This window comes from Mus caroli, unplaced genomic scaffold, assembly GCF_978045245.1.
Source record: "Mus caroli unplaced genomic scaffold, Mus_caroli_1 scaffold_6, whole genome shotgun sequence".
NCBI classification, from domain to species: Eukaryota; Metazoa; Chordata; class Mammalia; order Rodentia; family Muridae; genus Mus; species Mus caroli.
The window spans coordinates 139456920-139470472 of record NW_028227261.1 but is presented as its reverse complement, the minus strand read 5'-3'; the positions used below and the strand labels follow the sequence as shown (position 1 = coordinate 139470472).

Genomic DNA, 13553 nt, shown 5'->3' with positions numbered 1-13553 from the left:
TGGAGATTTGATAGAAAATTAAAGTGACTCATGCCTTTCAGTTTCTAAGACTGTGGGCAAAAGTATATTTGCAAAATATGTAATGAAGTAGTGTTTCTCTCAGCCATGCATACAAGTCTCTCTACTCTAAATTCTCAGGTAGTTAAACTGATATCAAATTCAAGAACATTTTGATATCTACTGTAGAAGAATTTTAACCCAGCAACATGGTTGCTCTGGCAAGGGATCACATTTGAAGATTTTCTAGGTATATGGGATCCTGCTGGAATGACACATATTTAATTCCTTTGATTGAAATACACACATGTCCTTAGTACATACCTTTAATCCAAACAATGAAGGTAAGACTAATTTATAGGAGGAAGCAGATATATTTGAAAGTGCTATCTAATTGAGGGGCAGACAAAGTGACGAGTCAGAGAAAGATTTGACAGAATGAGTTAGAGATAGGATACACCCAACTCTTATAAGAACAGACAGGAAAGAGAGATTACTTAGAGCACTGAGTAAGTCAGAGAAAGGGCAGATCAGTGGGTGCAGTTATGTTGAGTTCAGGCAATGTAGTGGAGTTCATAGAGTTCAGAGTCAAGTTTTCCAAGCAGAGTAATTCAGTCAGAAGCCTAGAGAAGCCAGTTTGAATCAGTCATCTTGAAGAGGAGTTTGAGCTAGAACCAGCCAACCAGAGTTCAGAAAGACCTAGAAAGGGTGAATGGATTTAGCAGCAAGCCTCTGAAAAGACACTTATATCCGGCAATGAAAGTTACCTTTACCTCTACAGTAGGTGGAATAATAAAGAACTAAGTGAATAAACACTAGATATTGTTATATCTAAATTTTGGCAATCATTCTAAATACACAAAGGTTAAGAAAGACCCCAATACTCAAAGGAGTGGAGTGATAGGCATGGTTTGAGAAGAGCATAGGGAGGCTGGGATACTGCACAGTCAAATGGATGAGAAATTTAGGGGTACAGAGGCTAGTGAGGAGGGAAATGCCATGAATACTTCAGTGAGATCAGAATGCTTGTTAGATCACGAAGATTTTCCTGACTTTAGGCTTTTCTACTATAAGTAACTTCTGATTTTCTGCTGACCCCACTCTCAGAATTTTCTAGAATTTATACTTCTCTGAACCTCTTTTAGTCTTCAAGATGGGTAGTTACATTTCTCTGATTGTGAGGTAATAAAGATTTTTGAGGCCACATAAGCATTTCTTTGATTTGTAGGAAACTCAAGCTATACCTGCTCAGAATCTATGCTCCTCTATTCTGATGCAGCACCTAGGTTTCAGTTAACATTCTTTCCCCCGAAACAGTGGCAAACTGTTCAAAAATGCCCATGATATCGAAGTAGGATAATGATACAAAACCAGGATGTTGATATAGCTGTTGGTAAAGAAAATCAGTCTCTCTGATAGTTTTCCAGACTGGCTTCTAGCCATCCTCCTGATAGAAGTGCTGATAGAGAGAAAGGAAGACAAAATAATGACACTGTGAGGAATGCTAGCACCACCAAGCAAGTACCTGGCTCCCACACTCTTAGTCACCTCTGGGTTCATCTGACACCTGAGCAAGGTTATACTTTTCTTAAGTCATCTTAACTTAGGGTTCTGTCACTCACAACCGACAAAGCCCTTTTTATAGTATCATTTTCCTTACTGTGATTTCTTTTCCAATTTGAGCAAGGGGGATATTGAGGAATATCTGCTCAAAAGCTAATTTTCACTTGTTCTGCAGCTTTCAGAATCCTCTAAGTACAGCCTTCACACAAAACACCCCAAATACCATGTCTCTCTTTTTTTTTTTTTTTTTTTTTTTTTTTTTTGGTTTTTCGAGACAGGGTTTCTCTGTGTAGCCCTGGCTGTCCTGGAACTCACTTTGTAGACCAGGCTGGCCTCGAACTCAGAAATCCGCCTGCCTCTGCCTCCCGAGTGCTGGGATTAAAGGCGTGCGCCACCACGCCATGTCTCTTAAAGACAGATTACATATGCTGCTGTTTCAAAACATAATACTTTGGGTTTGGAGAAGGGATCAATTATTTGACTAGTTTCTACAGGCCATGCATAGAAACAGATGCTCTTAAGACTGTTTTTGATGCTTGTGTCTCTTGGCCACTTTAGGTCATGAATGTCACTCTGCCATGGTGCCTAAAGCCAAAGTCTTAACTATTGAAACTTAACTATTGAAGTTTGCGGTTTTACTTCTTTCTACATGCACTGTTCCAATTGAAGTGGTATAAGCAGTGCTCACAAGGAGATCTATTTTTCTCATGGCTAGAACAGCTCTGAACACTCTAATCAGAATGTCATGCACAGCTGTGTTGCATGGACCCTTTGGACTGCCCTAATGCTACTGCATGACATTGACCTTACTTTTTTTTTTTTTTTCTCTACACACTGTATGTTTCCTTAAGCTGCATGACAAATAACTCAAGGAAGACAATAGCATTATCAACCAACTCATCATACTTTCAGGAAAACTGTCCTGAATAAATATAGGATAAGCAACTTCTATTTCAAGATGAGCATAACTCTGCCATCTGAAATAAATACTTTTGATATAATTACTCTCTAATTATTGTGGGATTTTTAATCTCATCACGGTTGCATGGAAGCTCCTTTCAAATTTTGAAAAGACGTGTTATAAAATATTTATAATCTGAATGGTCCTAAGGAGCAGACTATGTGAATATTAGAAAAAAATTCACTTTAGTACAGGAAAGAATGTTTTCAATTCTGGAGCTACCTCATTTTGGTAGTTGGTGGTATTTCTGTCACTGTGGTGAGTGTCAGTGAGTTAACAAGCACAGGACTGAAATATCAGTGCTCAGCGTCTAAAAAAACTATTTTAGTTTGGAACAAAGAATCTTTTCTCTGAGTTTCTCATCATGAGCCCATCCCTAAAATCCTTGGGTTACTTTTCTCTATGTTTATGTTCTGCATTATGAGCAAAACTTCCATCTGGTCTACCTTGTGGTCTACCCTGACAATCTGGAGCTCCTAAGGGCAGTTAACTGCCAGAACTGCTTTAAGGTTCTAGGGAACCTTTCTCCCATGCTTCTGCTATGACTAATACCTCAAGGATTTATGCTAGATTTTCTTGGTTCTGTTTAATTAGTTGCAAAGTGCAGCTATGCTGGTTTTCTTGTGAGTGAAAATACTTTCTATGAGCTATGAAGGTTTCTTTCTGACTGAACAATCTTACCTCTATAATTTTCTTTTCCCCTACAGGTGTGGTGGCCCTCATTTAAGAGCACCTAACTACAGATTTAGTTTTTTTTTTTTTTTTTTTTTTTTTTTTTTTTTTTTTTTTTTTTTTTAAAGATTTATTTATTTATTATATGTAAGTACACTGTAGCTGTCTGTCTTCGGACGCACCAGAAGAGGGCATCAGATCTCATTACGGATGGTTGTGAACCACCATGTGGTTGCTGGGATTTGAACTTCGGACCTTTGGAAGAGCAGTCGGGTGCTCTTACCCACTAAGCCATCTCACCAGCCCCAGATTTAGTTTTTATTTTTCCCTATATTTAAATATTAATAATATCATTAGAATTTTTTCTGAATATGTCTTCTTGTCTTACAAGTTGAGAAACCAAACATATGTCTAGAAAATATTTCCTGAGACTCGGAGGGTTGCAATATATATAAAGCTTACTGGGATCACGGGGTGATTACTATTTTTTTTTCTTTCCTTAAAGAAGAAAGGTTAGGTATATCTGCCTTGAATGTAGATAGTTAACATGAAGTTTGCAATTATGAAATTTTTAGTAAGACAAAGAAGAAAATTTTAATTTGTTTTAAAATATTAATTTGTTCACAGTTACTTTTAAGACATTAAAGCCTCCAATAATGTCCTTCTTTGTTAACATGGCTTTTTAAGCTCACCATCTTCTTTTCTGTCAGACCATATCATTCAAGTACATTTTCCAGACTTCACGAATCACTTCATGTAACAAGAATCCAGAAAGAAAAACATTCTGAGTGTTCAAACATAATGAGAAAAGTTATAAATGTAAGATATTAATTTTATGAAGTTATAGAGCGTGGAAATCATTCAGCATACTCTGGTCTAACACAGCATTACAGAAACAGAATGCTGCCTAGGGTTCATCTTAGATTGATATTTTTCTGAGTATTGAGCTCAAGCTCATGCTGCATAGCTGGCCAGTGAATATAAGATACTTTCCTTACAAACAAGGGCCAGTGATTCATAGGTTGGCTTGAAATAAATCAAGTAGGGTATTCCTTTTATAAGAATTTTATATAATTTTGATGATTCATATTCCTTAATTGTATTGTATTATAGAAACAAGCTATAATTAAATTTCTATAAATGACTACTTCTTTTTCTTTTTTAAAGATTTATTTTATTTATGAACACATTGTAACTGTCTTCAGACACACTAGAAGAGGGTGTCAGATCCCACTACAGATGGTTGTGAGCCACCATGTGGTGGCTGGGAATTGAACTAAGGACCTCTGGAAGGACAGTTGGTGCTTCTTAACCACTGAGCCATCTCTCCAGCCCAAATGACTACTTCATATGACAAAGTAAATATTCAACCATCAGACATTGGGAGGGACAAGGACCAGGAAGCTGCTATGAATGGAGATATAGTCAATTTGCTAGGTTTTGCCCCACCGATATTAATCAGCTTCTTGTGGGCCAAGCTGTGCTCCTGAAGTAATTGGAGTGGCTTGGGGTGCAGGGCAGTATTAGTATTTGGGGCAATAGCATGTGCCCTGAGAAAGTGAGTAGAAAAGAAAAAATAATTGGTGTACACAGTACAAACTTGGATCACACAAGATAAAGGTTTTTTTTTCCTTAGCTTAAAATAAAGCTCTGGAATTTCTATGTCAAAGCTTGAATTAATCTTTGTAAAAGATCAAAGCTTGACACTGACAACCTGTGTTAAGGAGGAATTTCATGAATATAATTCAGAGGTCTCCAACTAATATTCTTAATTTTAAATTGAGTATACTTACTCCAGAAAATGCACTATTGTTGCTAATGCATATGTTAGCGACCAATAGTAATATACTCTTTAGACTTCAATCAATCACTGCACATCCCTGTTTTGAGTACTAAGAAATCTTAAATGTATCCAAAGTAAAACAAACTATGAGTCTGGCAGTTCCTCAGAAAATTGGACATAGTACTACCGGAGGATCCCGAAATACCTCTCCTGGGCATATATCCAGAAGATGTCCCAACCGGTAAGAAGGACACATGCTCCACTATGTTCCTAGAAGCCTTATTTATAATAGCCAGAAGCTGGAAAGAACCCAGATGCCCCTCAACAGAGGAATGGACACAGAAAATGTGGTACATTTACACAATGGAGTGCTACTCAGCTATTAAAAAGAATGAATTTATGAAGTTCCTAGGCAAATGGTTGGACCTGGAGGGCATCATCCTCAGTGAAGTAACACAATCACAAAAGAACTCAAATGATATGTATTCACTAATAAGTGGATATTAGCCCAGAAACTTAGTATACCCGAGGTATAAGAGACAATTTGTAAAACACATGAAACCGAAGAAGAACGAAGACCAAAGTGTGGACACTTTGCCCCTTCTTAGAATTGGAAACAATCACCCATGGAAGGAGTTACAGAGACAAAGTTTGGAGCTGAGACAAAAGGATGGACCATCTACAGACTGCCATATCCAAGGATCCATCCCATAATTAGCCTCCAAACGATGACACCATTGCATACACTAGCAAGATTTTGCTGAAAGGACCCTGATATAGCTGTCTCTTGTGAGACTAGGCCGAAGCCTAGCAAACACAGAAGTGGATGCTCACAGTCAGCTATTGGATGGATCATAGGGCCCCCAATGGAGGAGCTAGAGAAAGTATCCAAGGAGCTATAGAGATCTGCAACCCTGTAGGTGCAACAGCATTATGAACTAACCAGTACCCCGGAGCTCTTGACTCTAGCTGCATATGTATCAAAAGATGGTCTAGTAGGCCATCACTGGAAAGAGAGGCCCATTGGACTTGCAAACTTTATATGCTCCAGTACAGGGGAACGTCAGGGCCAAAAAGAGGGAGTGGGTGGGTAGGGGAGTGGGGGGGAAGGTATGGGGGACTTTTGGGATAGCATTGGAAATGTAATTGAGGAAAATACGTAATAAAAAATTTAAAAAAAAAGAAAATGTAAATAAAATGGCAAATCAAACCAGTAATGACAAGTGAAAATTTTCTCCTTAACTTTAGTAAATATTCATTGGAAAATATTCAGGACACCAAATTCTAAAACTAGAAATCTCAATAAATATTCCAAATGTAGATGTTTTAAAAGCTTAACATAGTAAGGACGACATGAACAGCATGCTTGACAGAATGTTTGCATGCCAGCTTCCAACAGGATACCCAAGACACCCAGAGACCCTCTGCCTCCTCTGTATCCTTTCTCCCAATGTTTTCCTTCTGTGCATAAATGTTTTTCCTCAGTATCCATTTAGCTTAGTTAATATCTGCAGTCTTCCTCCATCTTTACCATTTCAGCTGCTCCCTCACAGAGCAACAATGACTTACAAGATGTTGCTAGAGCTCTTGACTAGATTCCCTTTGCCTTACATAAAGTTGAAGTACTTTTAAAACTTAGACTGTAAGTGATCTCTCATAGAGAGCATTCTTTAGAAAGAATTCACAGAGGAATTCTTTCTCTCTGTGAATTCCCCTCCACTTTGATCTGGATAGTTGACACTTTTGTAAACAGAAGTGATGCCTATTATTCTCATGCATCTAGAACTTTCTCCATGCCTTTTCTTGACTGGAATGTTCTCTCCACTCTCCTGCAAATTTTACCTAAGCAGTTTCTACTTTCTTATTGTATCTCGGTGCCTATGAACAGTTTCTGAGTTGCACTGACCTAAAATGCTATTCTTTGTGATTTCAAGTGCCCTATGAATATATAAATCATAGTATTTTTGATAGTATACTGAAATTATCAGTTACTGAGTCTAATGCTATTTCTGATAACAAAAGAGAAGGCATCGGCAAGGCAATTGAAAATCTTGTTGAACTCTAGAACCTTACTGATTGCTTGAAATATTCAGCCACTTGAGTAAAGTGAACTTAATCTTGTAAGTTTGTAAATAGCCTCAAGAAAATGTCTTTTCGTAAGTAGAGCCCCAGAGCACTGTCTTAGCAGACTTATTTCCTGGAACCACATCACTGCTTTGCCTAAAGCAGAATGCAATTGTCTAGACAGTAGGCATAGTGGAGGATCTCCAGGCGTGTGTGAACCCACACTCTTTCATATTAGAATTCTATAATTGAGACTGTGGAAAATAATGTGATTTGGTTCAGTAACCTTAAACAAGCAGTGCATCTCTGTTGATATACATCCTAAAGTCCTCATTATCTTATATTTTCACCACGGGGGAGGGGATATAAACGGAATCTTCACAAATATTCTCCTACATCAAAAAAGGTATCCACATGCCAAGTAAATGAAGATCACCATGTGTCAACTCTTCAAATCTGTTCTGTACCTCCCCTTACTTGTAGTTTTCAGGTAGCAGAAATTTTCAGTTTATTACTGCAGTAATTTCATTTTAACATACCAATACAATTATACCCAGAGGATATTTTTATACAAAGGAAGTTTAGATTATACCAAATATGAACAGTAACATTTTACTTATTTAGTAATGACAGACTAAAATTTTTAGGAAAGAATATTTCAGAATTAAGCCTTACAGAATGTCTGTTCCCCCACCCACTTCTTGAATGACTCATTCACATTCTCCCCACCTCATTTCCAGAGTCCACTGATAAGAAATGTTGCTTACTTGGTATTGTGTGTGTCAATGGTGTGGAAGAGCTCATGTAGTTCTTCTCCACTGAGAACTCCATCTGCAAAATATGCTTTAAATTCCTCAAAGGACAATTTTCCATCATCTGAAATAAGAACAGAAGAGAAGCAAATCACTCCAACCTTGTGTACTGGTCTACTTTCATTTTTAAAACGTAGTCCTAGCATCTCTGCTCCTTAGTTGTGCATGACACACATACATTAAAAAAGAAAGCAAGAAGGAAACCTTTGCAATGTCAATAAAAATCCAACTTACTATCTCTTCATTGTATACAGCACACCAAAACATGCACTGGTGTATGTCTTCCTGGTTTTGAGTATTTTTGTTTTTTTTGTTTTTTTTGTTTTTTTTTTTTTTTATGCCATGACAAATGTAACACTGAAGGGAAATTTTTACCTAGCTATAGAAAATGAAATCCACACAGCAACACAAAGGGCCAAGCAGACATTTTGCTTTCATGATACCAAGCCTACAGAGAATGTAGCAGACCACAAGATAAATACAAGATGCCTAACAAGTGTGCTTTGATTGGATATTTACACAAGTATATGATTATTATAATTCAACAAACTATGTTCCTTGTTGTGTTCCTTCAACTAGTGACTGCTTTTATAGTCAAATGCGTTTCTTATTTGAGACACAATAGTGATACACAATTGGAGTATAAAAAAGGATAAGATGTAGAGACATAAGCATAAGTATTTTTGCACAGCTGGGATCAGTAAAATTCAATAAGAGACAGATGCACTTTATATATATATGAGAATTAGGGTAATGGATTATTTTCATTTCGAAGAATAAGGGACAGGGTTAGTATCATTTACACCTCACTTTGAAGAAAAGCTCTGGATAAGCAGCGATGGAAAGAACTGCACATTATAAACATGTTAAATTGCTCAGGGCACAGAAGCAACAAATCCGAAGGAACGAAGCACCCCTAAGGGACAGCAGGCATCCTTTTCTATGCACAGTCATTTGTCAGGTTTTTTCAGAGAGGCTGCCAAATGACTCTAAGTGATAGAATAAGCCTTTGCATTTATAATATGGGAGCTCAGAGCTGAGAAAGTAGTTGTCCTCACAGCAATACCGCAATAAACAAAATAGAATCCTCTCGTTGAATAAAAAGTATGATGTGGTAGGGGTAGAACATCAAGATTATTTAGAATGCTTTCAACAGATGTCCCCAGACTGCCCCAAGGACTGTTTAAACACTGACTCCAGAGCGCTGCCTGGAGCATCAGAATGGCACAAAGATCTCAGAGTGGATCGGCAAGACGGTTGGTTTTTAACAATTTGGACAGCTTCTACTTGCACTTAATCCAGGAGGTTTTACTATAAAGAAAACAGGAGACATGAATTACTTAATTCTTCAGGTAAAGACTTAAGAGCTGGGGTATGTTTTAATTATTTCTTAAATAATTAATTTTTTTGTTTACATCCCAAATGCTACTCCTCCTCCCTGCCACCCCTTCACGGAATCCCTCCCTCTCTCGCCCCTCCCCTTCTTCTCTGAGAGGGTAGGATACCCCCACCCCCCTGGGTATCCTCCCATGAAGTCTCTGCCAGATGAGGCACAACCTCTCCCACGGAGGCCAGACAGGGCGCCCATGAAGACTGAGCTGCCTGTCTGCTACATATGTGCCGGGGGTGGGGGTGGGGGTGGGACGACTCATTGTGCTGGGGTATTTTAAAGATCCTGGTTTGTGAAATACAGATCCTTGAGAGACGTTAATTTTCATTTCATTTCATTTTTTTTATTTTAGATAAACCACAAAATATTTATTTCTGTAGGTTTTGCTTATAAACCAATTCAAGGCAGTAGACACAATCATGGAAAAAGGAGAAGAAAACAGATAAGTCAGCTGCCTATCCGGATGGCCTCTGGGTCTGTCTTCTCGAAGAAGCAGAAGTGAATAGCAAACAAGCCTATGAAAACGTGGGCTCAGCAAAGGAATGCAAACAGCAACAATCAAATGAGGAGTGACAGGGCCTGGCTATGCTATTTTTTTTTTTTTTTTTTTTTTGGCTTTTCGAGACAGGGTTTCTCTGAATAGCTCTGGCTATCCTGGAACTCACTCTGTAGACCAGGTTGGCCTCGATTCTTACTTTAGGTTGTTCTTTTGAGGTTCTTCAGCCCTGAAAGAATCTACACAGAAGGCTGCTCGTTGCTTCCTGTGACTGCCTGCTACAAGCTGGTCGGTTGTTTTTGCTTTTGCAGTACTGAGGCAAGCCTAGGGCTTGCACTTGCTAGGCAAGAGCTCCAACCCTGCCCTCACTTGTTTTTTTGAAACAGGCTCTCACTATGTAGTCCAGACTGGCCTAAAGCTTGTTATCTGCATGCCTCTGCCTTCCTAGTGCTGCTACCACAGATTGGAAACACCTATAACTCCAAGTCAAAAGTCAATGATGTAGTTCATCGGGTCACATTACAAAATGTATTTCTCTCACAAAACTCATTTTCCAAAGACCTGATAAGAACTGACAACTGGATTAACAATGATCATGTCATATCTAAAATAACTTTTTAAAAAAGATTTATTTATTTATTTTATGGATATGAATACACTGTTTCTCTTTTCAGACACACCAGAAGAGGGCATGGGATCCCATAGGCACAATACACCAAGCTTCAACTTAAATTCTTGCTAAGTTACCAGATCTGGATCAACCATACAATGTGTTCCTGACCTGAGTAATGCCCTGGACCAGTGGCTCCCTGCTGTGCAACCCAGAGTAGCTCATTGCATTGAGAACATCAATTCTCCAGCTTTCCTGTTGTCTAGTCCTTGCTTGTTTTCAGGTGAGCTACGAACGATTAGCCCCATGCAGCCTATTGTACAGCTGCATGTGCATCTTCTTACTGTGTGATAAGGAAATGAATGAACCAGCAGGAGAAGAAAACTGCCCATAGATTAGGTCTAGAGTCAAGTGTAGTGGTACACACCGGCAATGCCATCACGCCGGAGGCTAAGGCAGAAAAATCTAGATTCCAAGGCTACAAAGGAAGACCTTGCCTATACACAAACTAACTAATTAAAGAGAAAAAACTAGAAATGAACACACTGTTTTCTTCACCGCTGCTGTGTTGTGCAATAACTATAACCTGACTTGTTGACTATATGATGTGTCCAACAGTGACCCTTTCATAGTTCTGCGGTGAGTTGAACCACCTTAGAACTGTGGTTGTCTGTGCTTCCTGTGGGTGGGGCAGGCTCTGTATGCTGCTTTATAATTAGGGAAAAAGAGTTCAAGTAGCAATGCACATGCCATAAAATAAAGGCTTTGGCTAGCAAGTGCCCTGATTAAAAAAATAACTCACACACACAAAAACTCCTATTGGTAAAAAATAATATATAATAGGAGAAAGTACGCATTAAACTGCAGTCCTGGCTCGAAGGGTGGAAAGTATGTGTTGAAGGCTGTTTTTATCACATGCAGGATTCTTGAAAGTCTACATGACAGGTTGCCACACTGTAAAACAAGCAACTGCGAAGAATTCCTTTTGAGTACTTCTAGACCAGTACTAAAATGTTAAACAAAAGCTTAATGGGAAGGGGGAACAAATCCCCTGTGTGATTCAGTATTAATAAGGCAGTTGTATTTTTATTAATATATTTTATTTCAACTTCATTATTCCTGCTGAAACCTTCCTTTGAAATGAAACAAAACAATGAAAAGTTGGCTAAAAATTGGCTCACAAAATAGGCATGCCTTCTGAGGCTGCTTTCTGCTAGGGACAAAGCTTAATTTTAACGTACAATGCACACAGGATTTTAAAAATTTCTTTTAGAATTATGTGCTTCATCTCAGTTTGTCCTGAGCATTTGATCTTCTCAGCTTTATTTATTTTATTTTTTCATTAAATTTGCTTTTGTCAACTACACACACACACACACACACACATATATATATATTTTTTTCTGATTGTTCTCCCTGCTACCATCTTGTCTGCCAAACTCCTTCTTCATGGGTAATCTCTTTCCCACATTCATGTCTTCTTATTTTTGTGTGTGTCCCTCTGGGTATGGCCTGGGCTATCTGTGTGACTTTGGCACTGGAACTATGCATTGGAGTCTGGTGAGTATGCTCTGGACAGTAGTTATCAGTGACCCACAATTCAACAGTAAGGGGTACAGCTCGTTAAGCCCCTCCCAGCTCCATGACTGACAGTTGAAACAGTCGTGTAAGCCAAATTCAGGTAATCTCATCAGCTTGGAGCTATGACCATATTATGAGCACTGTGTCTAAAGTATGACATTTTCTGTTCTCTCCCTATCTTTTAGTTTTTACATTTTTTAAAAATCCTTTCTTCTACACTGTTATTGGGGCCTTACAAAGATTAGTATGTGAGTAGCTTTGTCTAAGAATATAAACAGATATTTAGAAGGAACATTGACATTTTGTCTATTTAGCTAATCAGTAGTAATTGCCCTCTCACAGTCTGTGAACTTCTAACATATAGGCTTTTCTTATTTATTAAGGGTTTTCCCAATACAATATATTTTAATCATTCTTTCTTCTCTCTCAATCTTCTTACCCAAACCCATACAACTCTCTCTCTCTCAACCCCAGAAAAATGAAAATAAAAAACAAGTAAAAGAGAAAAGATCAAAACAAAAGTCCACAAAAGGAATGTTCCTACTTTTATACATTATTGCATTTGAACATATTTTTGTGTTATTAAGCAGATATTATATTCACATACCTAAAGAAGCAAAACAGTATAAAATGTATATACTATGAAGCTCCAATTATATCTTTTCTTCCTTTTCAAAATAGTTTTTTATTTTGAAAGTTTTGTGTTTATGATTTTTTTAGGGAAATATAAATACTCTTATTTCTCTTCATTCATATTATGAAAGTAACACACCAAAGACACATTCTATTTGTTTTAAAGCAAACACTATGGTATTTAAATAGTCATTGTTGAGGTTTTTTTTTTTTTTTTTTTTTTTTTTTTTAGCATTTGTGTCCTCTTAGTTTCTGCATAATATCTGTCCAGGATCTTCTGGCTTTCATAGTTCTGGTGAAAAATCTGGTGTAATTCTGATAGGCCTATCTTTATATGTTACTTGACCTTTTCCCCTTACTCTTTTAATATTCTATCTTTATTTCCTGCATTTGTTGTTCTGATTATTATATGTCTGGAGGAATTTCTTTTCTGGTCCATTCTTTTTGGAGTTCTGTAGGCTTCTTGAATGTTCATGGGCATCTCTTTCTTTAGGTTTGGGATGTTTTCTTCTATAATTTTGTTGAAGATATTTGCCGGCCCTTTCAGTTGAAAATCTTCATTCTCATCTAATCCTATTATCCATAGGTTTGGTCTTCTCATTGTGTCCTGGATTTCCTGGATGTTTTGAGTCAGGATCTTTTTGAATTTTGCATTTTCTTTGATTGTTGTGCCGATGTTCTCTATGAAATCTTCTGCACCTGAGATTCTCTCTTCCATCTTGTGTATTCTGTTGCTGATGCTCGAATCTATGGTTCCAGATTTCTTTCCTAGGGTTTCTATCTCCAGTGTTGCCTCACTTTGGGTTTTCTTTATTGTGTCTACTTCTCTTTTTAGGTCTAGTATGGTTTTGTTCATTTCCATCACCTGTTTGGATGTGTTTTCCTGTTTTTCTTTAAGGACTTGCAACTCTTTTGCAGTTTTCTCCTGTATTTCTTTAAGTGAGTTATTAAAGTCCTTCTTGATGTCTTCTACCATCATCATGAGATATGC

The 13553-nt window shown here is 37.8% G+C and overlaps 1 protein-coding gene across 1 annotated transcript in view; it reads right to left on the bottom strand.

The window, feature by feature from the left end:
- Necab1 (N-terminal EF-hand calcium binding protein 1) overlaps positions 1 to 13553 on the bottom strand; it is a 204386-nt gene that overhangs the window by 150830 nt on the left and 40003 nt on the right. The window contains exon 3 of the mRNA XM_021160280.2: positions 7808 to 7916. Coding sequence (XP_021015939.1) covers positions 7808 to 7916 — 109 coding nt within the window. The remainder of the gene's footprint in view (positions 1 to 7807; positions 7917 to 13553) is intronic.